General features: G+C 41.9%; 1 protein-coding gene across 1 annotated transcript in view; it reads right to left on the reverse strand.

Moving 5' to 3' along the window:
* Drp2 (dystrophin related protein 2) overlaps positions 1-1,327 on the reverse strand; it is a 38,106-nt gene extending 36,779 nt beyond the window's left edge. The window contains exon 1 of the mRNA XM_035450025.1: positions 1,156-1,327. Within this exon, the coding sequence (XP_035305916.1) occupies positions 1,156-1,272 (117 nt within the window). The 5' untranslated portion in view covers positions 1,273-1,327. The remainder of the gene's footprint in view (positions 1-1,155) is intronic.
* Between the last annotated feature and the right edge of the window lie 8,199 nt (positions 1,328-9,526).

Consider the following 9,526-nt stretch of genomic DNA (forward strand, 5'->3'; position numbering starts at 1 on the left):
AGCCCCCATGTGCTCTGCTCATGTAGGGCAGCTTGCTGGTTGTGGGGAGGCAATGGGCAAAGGAAGTCTTTTGGAAAGACTCAGGCTTCTCAATACCTCAACACAATGAGAGACACACTTCAAAGGAAGAGGCAGATTACTGGGCTATTCTTAATTGACCCTGCTTTTGAGAATGTATTAGAGGCAAAACTTCTACTCTGACTAAATGCAAAAAGAGAAAAATGACTAACAAAGAGCTGATCCTCATTCCCATCTGGATCTTGACTTTTCCTTATATAGCTTTCCCCAAATGATTTGCCTAACACCTGTATTCTCTCTATTAGTTTTCCCCTCTCTCCCATCTCCCTACAGACTGACCTGCTGTCTGTGCCCCTAGAAATGACTCAGCACTGCAATTTGTCCATGACTCTCCAAGATACATTGCACTTCCTCATGCCGGGAAACCGGAAGTGTACCTATGTCTCCCTCTTTTCCAGACAGCTTCCCCTGGACCTCTTTCTCATTGTCAGGAAAGGCAGGTTCTCTCTCTAGATTACTACCTCTTATCCACCTACCAATATAGACAGGCAGAGAGACAGACAGACAGACAGACAGACAGGCAGACAGACACACACACACACACACACACACACACACACACACACACACACACACACACCAACACTACCACTATCATCATCATCATACTCCTAGGGGAGGAGAGAAAATTCTAAGCAGGGCTGAGCCAGGAGCTGCAAGGAAGACTAGGGACTTGAGACCATGAGCCAATGGAGAGAGAAAAAAACAGAAGAATACAAAGTACATTACCCAGAAACCAAGGCCTGGGAAGGATCTCACTCTGCCCTGCTGTGAAGAACCATGCTCTTTTGGGACCTCCACAGACCTATTTCCCTCAGAAGGTTAACATGGCATAGGTCCCCATTAGTCACAATGGGCCGTTGGATCGCCTAACCTGGCAACTTTCTTTGCTGTATGTCCCCATTAACTACCTCACGGCTGATGAGGGATGGGCTGCAGAAGGCTCTGTGCTATCTAAGGGTTTTAATTTACATGTGAGTTTTCTTTGCACCTTAGAAGTACAGGTATTACATGTGTTCACCCAGATCCCACATCCAGGTTTTTACACAGGCCTTTCTTTTACTGATGGACACTTACCTGAGGCTGGGGACAGGTGTTTCTGAGGCTGCGGCTGTGATGAAACCTGTCAGCAGCATGCCACTCATGACATCGTGGGAGGGTGTAAGGGCATCCCTGCATGACCAAAGGTTGCATCAGAACCAAGGCTCATGGAGGGTGAGGATTGGCAGTAGACCAACTGTTGAGCATCAAGTGCCTGTAAGAGTAATGACAGAGTTAGAGGCAAGACTAGAAAAAGCCAATGAAGTCAGCACATCCTAACAGGTATATGAACCAGCTAGCTATGCAGACAAGTATCCACAGCTAACTGACCTATACAATAGTTCTTCCCAGGCTACTGTATGCCATTTAAGATTAATTGCTAGTCAAGGAAGGATTATTGCTAACTTAGTATGCTTTGTGCTAGAGACACAAAGATGAATTATTGTGAGACAGATTGGAGATGTAGCTAGGTAAGCTAGTAATTGTAATAAAATACGCATGTGTCAAATACTATACAAATACTAGACTAGGTTAGGGGAGCACAAAGCAGATCCAAGACCACCCAGATTCAGAGAAACTGAATTTAGGCTCTAGGGAGATGGCACAGTCCATTAAGTGCTTGCTACCAAAACATGAGGACTTTAATTTGATCCCCAGAACACACACTTTAAAAAGAGCTGGGCATGGTAGCATGTGCTCATAATCCCAACACTGGGGAGGGGAAATAGGCAGATCCCTGGAGCACTATGGCTAGCCAGCCTAGCATACTTAATTGAGCTCTGGGCTAATGAGAGACTCTGTCTCAAATAAAGAAGGAAAGAAAGGAAGAAAGAAAGAAAAGCTGCTCCTGAGGTTGACCTCTGATTTCCCTAGAAATGTGTGCACACATGCATATGCTCCTACACATACACATGCATCCACCTTCAAACACACACACACACACACACACACACACACACACACACACACACGTACTACAAAGAAAATGTTTGCAATAAGCACTGGAGGCAGAGTTTGCCGACACAGAAAAGGGGAGAAAGGGAGAAGGGCACTAATTGTTGACCCACCTATTTAAAGGCTGATGTCACAAAAAGGCAAAGCATACTCAGGTAATAGTGATTTCAGCATAGCCAGAGTTTAGAAGACAGGGAGGGAACAGACTTAGCGCCTGCTCCAAGGAGTTCACATACAGAGAAAACAAACGGGGAGAACAGAGACCATCAATTATGTGCATTAATGTTAGAAATAGTAATGGAGTAAAGAAACAGATGAGGACAAGGGGAATTCTTCCTGGCCATGTTAAGCAAATTTCCCTAGAGAAAATGTGCTTTAGATGAACCATGAAAAAGATGTGGGATTGCATTAAGTCAAAAACATAAAACCAAAAAGAATTTTCCAAACTGCACATAAGAATGTGTAGTGTAAGCAAAAAAACAAGATAGGTGCCTGACTGGGCCATGTCCTGAATGACAAACAAAAGATTGTTGCTTTTATCTTGTAGACAAGAAGGAAGCACTGAAGATTTTAAGCAGGAGAGTGACATGGCCAGATTGTTCTCTGCTTGCCTTGTGTGGTGATTCTCCCAGGGGAAAAACACGCTGAAAAGCTAGTATATAATAAATAGGCAGGCAGAATGCATGACCAGACAGCAAGCTTTGAGGTACCCTGGAGAGATAAAAAAAAACGTTTGGGACTTAGTGGCCAATTGGATGTGAAAGGTGAGGGAGCTGAAGGAGTCAAAATTTCTAATCTGGGAGCTAGATGGGCAACTTTGCCAACAGCAAGAGTAGGAATACAGGAAAAAGAACACATTTTGTGTGGTAAGAGGTGAGGGTAATGTATAATCAGCTATGCTGGAGACATTTAGCTTTACATATCAGGATGGATGAACTTTGAAAGGGAGACATATGAGCAAAAATTAGATGTACAAATCAAATGATGGCTTCATAAATGTATACAGCATGAGGAAAAGCAACAAGGATGATGCTTGCTAATGATAAAGGTGACCTCTTTTAATGTGTGGCCAAAACAAACCCTTCTCCAAAGGGAAGAAGCAATGATCTTTGATTCCCTGGGTGGTGATGATTACATAGTGACCATTTTAGGCTCTATTTCACCAGTTTCCAACATTTTACATGTAAGAGTCCCTTCCTAAGATGAAGAAACAAAGTCTCACTTCACCCACTCACACCCACAATAGTAGCTGTACTTTTAGAATGTACAGAATGAGAGAAACACTTAACACATTTAGACAACTGTAGACTTCATGCATCAAGTATGCTCTTCTTCAAGGGTCCATGCTCCCAAGATGGAGGGCTATTACAGATTCTGGTGCTTGTAGTGTGAAGGATACTGTTACAGCTAAAAATTTGTGGCAATTACACAGCTACACAGTTTTCTACCCACAGAAATTACCCAAAGGATGGCTGAAAATACGATTCTCCCAATCAAATACCAAAAGAAAAAGATCAGTTACTCAGATAAACCATAATGTATTGAAGTGGGTGTGGTAGTGTAGCCTTTAATCCCAGAACTCAGGAGGCAGAGACGGACAGATCTCAAAGGGACAGATCTCAAAGGAGTGCAAGGGCAGCCTGATCGACATAGTGAGTTCCAGTCCAAATGCTTTTATTTTTGTTGAATTCACAAGTAATTCTTGTTCTTAAAATTAAAAAAAAAATCCTATGGTGCTAGCAGTTGAATCTGGGGACTTGTTAATACTAGGAAATCTCTTTATTGATGAACCATATTTTTCTAGCCCTTAAACCTTTTTCATATAAAAGAAAAAACCTTTTTCACTTGAAATCTATCTATCTATCTATCTATCTATCTATCTATCTATCTATCTATCTATGTGTAGTGCTGGGGGCAGGGCCCAGGGACTTTCAAATGCTAGACAAGAGCTTTAGCACTGAGCTGTATCTTCAACTTTCATGTACACTCTTTAAAATGTGAAATCAGTCATAGGATGGAACTGAAAATAACCGCCATGCTACCAAAGATAACCATCACTAACAGATGTAAAGATGCAGTCCTTTGTCTCTGAAAAATAAAACCTGGGTAATGTGGAGGGCAGGAAACTGGTTGCATGTGAGCAGGAGAAGGAGAAGAGTCAGAATAATTAAAAATAGACTATTTCAAAGAGAGAAGGCGAGGAAGAGCTTTGGAAATTCAGGAAGGTGGCATCAGTAAAGCAGGGAAACTACAGAGTACTCTAAAGGGAACACGCTTCAGCCATGTGGTTCTCTGACAAGGGAAGGGAGCAGAAGTCCCATCCAAAAGCACTTTGTTTTCTCCTTTCTGCATTGTCCTAGGGAACTGAGCACTCCAAAGAAGGCTGTTCAATCAAAATATCACCAAGTAAAACTGAAGAGCTATGCAGACAATGGATGTGTAAATTTAATCACAGAAACCCAAAAGAGCACAGCTCCTCAGTTATTGAATTAAAAGATAAAGGAACTGGGTAAATGTTAGGCAAAGATTTCAAAAATTTGCAACTAAAGATGATCAATGAGCCCAAAGAGGCTACAAATAAGCACAAGACCCTCATCCAAGACTAGGCAAGAAAGCCAGTAACATGGAGGAAAAATTCAGTCAGGAAGTTGAGATTTTGAAAACAGGAGAACATAAAATAGAGACATTAGAAACAGGGCCAATGAGATAGTTCAGTGAGTTAAGGTGCTTGCCACCACTCACGACCTGTGGTTGATCAATGGGAAATACTCGGGAGAGGGACAAAACCAACTCTCAAAAATTGCTCCCACAGACCGGGCGTTGGTGATGCACACCTTTAATCCCAGCACTTGGGAGGCAGAGGAGGGCAGATCTCTGTGAGTTCGAGACCAACCTGGTCTACAAGAGCTAGTTCCAGGACAGCCTCCAAAGCCACAGAGAAACCCTTTCTCGAAAAAACAAAAACAAAAAATTAATAAAATGTTAGAAATGAAAAGTCAATAAATCAAAACTGTAAAAATAGTAAAAAACACCAGCAGTAGACTCAACATAGCAGAACAAAGAATATCAGGGATGGAGGACAAGGTCAACAAAAGACTATATTTACAAACAAGGGAAAATAAGAAAAAAAGGCCAGGTGTCACAGTCCACAGCACTTGGGAGGCAGAGAAGGGCAGATCCCTGTGAATTCAAGGACAGCCTGGTCTACATAACAATTTCCAGGACAGCCAGGGCTACACAGAGAAACCGTTTCAAAAAACCAAAAAAAGACAGACAGAAAAATGTCTATAACTTCCACAAATTATGGATCAAAAGACCAAACCTACGAATCCATAGGATAGGAGTTGAGATAAAAACAGAACGAACACACCAAGGAATCTAGTCAATAAAATAGCAGCACAGTAACCTCCAAATCTAGAGAAATAAATGAAAATTCCAGAGACATTTGGAACCCAAAATAGGTGTGACAAAAATCCTCTACATGGCATACTACAGTCAAGAAGTAAAAAATACAAAACAAAGAAACAATTTTAAAAGCCTTAAGAAAACTACCACTTACTTACAAATGCAAACACATCACAAAAACATCAGGTCTCTTATCAGCATCCCTAAAACTAACCAAAGAAGGAGGAAGAGGAGGAGGGGGAGGAAGAGGAGGAGATATTTCAATCTCTGAACATAAGTAACTACCAACCAAGACTGTTCTGTCAAACACAAATTTATATTTTAAAATTGATGGAGAAATAAGGACAGCCAGCTCCAGCACAAGCTAACCACTGAGAATAAGATATTTTCAATTTTTTTCTCTGTGTCTTTCACATCATGCATCTCTAGCCCATTCATTTCCCCATCCCTTCGTATCCACCCTCTGCCCTTGCAAACTCCCCACCCCACCATCAAGTGAAATAAAATTTAAGAGAAAAAAGAAAAAAACACAGAAGGAAAAAAATCAATCTTATCATGGAAGCTGTAGTGTGACCCAATGAGTCACACAGTAAACCCTTTTAACCATATAGCTTTACTTGCAAGTGTACATTTCTTTCTCCCCCACCCCCCCTTTTTTTTTCGAGACAGGGTTTCTCTGTGTAGCTTTGGAGCTTATCCTGGCACACGCTCTGTAGACCAGGCTGGCCTCGAACTCACAAAGATCTGCATGCCTCTGCCTTCTGAGTACTGGGATTAAAAGCGTGCACCCCCAAGTGCTCATTTCAAAGAGACGGTTTGAGGCCACTGGTTTCCGCTAAACTGTGGATGCTGAGTCTTCACTGGAACGCCTCCTGGATATCCTGCTGTTACCCTGCGTTGTGGAGATCCTGCAGCTTTGGGTCTGCAGGACCAGCCCCTTCACATGCTCCAGCAGTTCACAGATGGGGTGGAGGTTGGGATGAGCTAACCCATAACCCTAGTTCTGGGCCTGGGTAGTTGCAGGTTGGTCAGTCTGCCAGCTCTCCCCTGTCTTCACCACCAGGGGGAGCACTACTGCATTGTCCTGGTCAGTTCACTCCTTGCAGCAATGAGCAAGAGGCAGGGCCAGTTCTCCTGCTTTCATGTCCTAAGCATCAGATCCCCCCACACCTACACCCTCAGGGCCTGCTCTAGTGTGTTGTGCAGGCATGGCTGGCACTCTCTTGAGTGCTGAAGCTGATAAGGGGCAGGGCCAGCTCTCTCACATGCCTGTGTGTTAATGGGGGGGGGATTCTTTCCTCTGCCCATGCCACCACATGCAGATGAGTAATGGAGATGGCTCTCCCATGCTCACAGTTTCAGGGCTGGCTCACCCCCACCTCTGCCAATGGGATTGGCTCTATAGTGCTTAATTGTACTATTGTGCTCTATTGTGTGTTGGGCCTAACTAAAGATATTTAAAGGAATAGTACACACAAAGGAGAAAGAAAAACAGGAAGTCTCAATCATGAGAGCACAGGAGTGAAAAATTTCGTGAGAGAAATAGATGAACAAAGGAACATTAAAGAATCAATTGTGACCAACACAGTAAAGCAACAAACCTCATACTAATAAAAGATAAAGAAAAGAGCACATGATAATCAAGTTTACCAAAAAAATGACAGGAATTAATTTTTTAAAAATCTCTCAATAATAACCAGAACTGTAAGTGACTTCAGCTCATCAACAAAGGGATGCAGAATAGCTGGCTGGATTAAAATACTACATCTAACTCTAACTCTGAGTTATCAAGAAACAAACCGGTAAACACACACACCCTAAACCTCAAAGGATGAAGGTCAACCTATTAAGTGAGCAGAAGCTGAAAATACACTGGCATAGCTAGCCTAGCACCTGACGATGCAGATTTTAAATTAAGTTAGAAGAAACAAAGACATACATAAAAATAGAGAGGCTATCACAATCATAAATACACATGCAAGAATATTGAGGCTCCCAACTTCAAAAAAACAAACACTAATGGCTATAGAAGGTCACATGGGTCTTGATATGATAATAATAGATGACTTCAGTACTCTGCTGTCCCCAAGATATGACTTCAAGACTCCACTCTCCCCAAGATATGAGTTCTAACAAACAAACAAACAAAAATAATAAATATTTGAAAAAAATGAAAACTGCTTTGTGAATCCATCTCAACCCTTATCAGAGAAGGGACCAGAGAATGGAGGCAACGAGGGAGGGATATAAATTAGAATAAAATATAGTGACATAGAAAAATGCCATAATGAGTAGAAACAGATACCCACAGCCAAACACTGAACTGAACTGGACTCCAGTTGCAGAAAGGGAGGAGTGGTGGGCAAAGTGGACAAGACCAGGCTGGTGAAACCAACAGAAACAGCTGACCTGAACAAGGGGGAACTCTTGCTCCCCAGACTGATCACTGGGAAACCAGCATGGAACTGATCCAGACCCCATGAATGTGGGTGTCAGTGAGGAGATCTTGGAAATCTATGGGACCTCCTGTAGTAGATCAGTACTTATCCCTAGCATAGTAATGGACTTTGGGAGCCCATTCCACATAGAGGGATACTTCCTCAGCCTAGACACACGGGGTAGGGCCTAGGTCCTATCCCAAAGGATGTGACAGATTCTGAGGACCCCCCATGGAAGACCTCACTCTCCCTGGGGAGCAGAAATGGTATGGGATTGATAGGGTGTTACTGGGTGGCAGGGGAAGAGGGGAGGGAGAGGGAACTGGGATTGACATGTAAAACCATCTTGTTTCTAATTTAAATTTAAAAATAGAGAAATAAAGAAAAATGCCATAATGAAACTCATTACTTTGCATGCTAACTTTAAAATTTAATAAAAATGTTATTGTTGCTTGTTTTTGAGATAGGACTTTTATATGTAGTCCAAGCTAATTTAGACCTCATATTTCTCCTCCCTTTACCTCCAGTGTGCTGGGATTACTGGTATATGCCATCATGCCTGGCTTTCAATTAAAATGAAGTCAGCATATGCTATCTATCATTTGTATCCTGCTTTCTTCACTTACCACATCATGGCCATCGTATAATGACATTATTCCTCTGAAACATGGTTTCTATTTCTCCCCCCCAATCTCTGTGTGTAGAATGTGGAATTGAACCAGGGTCTCACACATACTATACAAACAAGAACTGTACCTCTAAGGTGTAGTCCCAACCGAAACACGATTTCTAATAACTGTTAAGAGTTCTATGGTTGAGGTTTTTAGCTCTGGCATCAGACCAGACCCAGAATTCTGTACTCTTTAAACTACCAACAGTGTGGCCTGAAATACCGTTACCTTTCAGAGCATCAGTGCTCTGGTCTGTAAAATGGGGATAAGAATTATACTGACCCTATGGAATTGTTCTAATTATTAAAGTCCATCATGGATTTACAAAACTTAGCATACTTCCTGGCAATAAGGCATGGCTGAGTTAGCTATCATCATTGTTGCACACTATTTGTCTGAATCGATTTTAACAGTTGGTCATATATTTATAGTTCTTCTGCTTTTGAAGTCAAATGACAATGAACAACCTTGTGCATAATTTCGATTCTCAGTATAATGTCCTGAAAGGGGGAACTCCTGGAATAAAGATTGTGAAGTTCCACACTTATGACACTTATATTTAAAGCATCCTAGAAAAAAGTTACACTGGTTTAATACTACCACCAACAATGTATGAGAGTGCCAATTTGGTCAACTGTGAGCAAAATGGGGTCTTACTGATTACTTTGCATTTCTTCAATTACTAGAAATGTGGACCATCCATATACAGTTTAGCAATCATTTGCATTTCTTTTTTGTGAACTATTATGAGAGTGACTTCCTATAAAACATAGTAGCACTTGTCTGTAATCCCAGCATTCAGGAGGCAGAGGCAGGAAGGTTGCCACAAGTTCAAGGCCAGCCTTTTCTACGTGGCAAGTTCCCAGACTACCAGGTCTATAGTGTTTGAAATCCTGGATCCCCAAACCAAAACAACAAAATAGAATTCTTTACAGACTA

Source organism: Cricetulus griseus, chromosome X, assembly GCF_003668045.3.
Source record: "Cricetulus griseus strain 17A/GY chromosome X, alternate assembly CriGri-PICRH-1.0, whole genome shotgun sequence".
NCBI classification, from domain to species: Eukaryota; Metazoa; Chordata; class Mammalia; order Rodentia; family Cricetidae; genus Cricetulus; species Cricetulus griseus.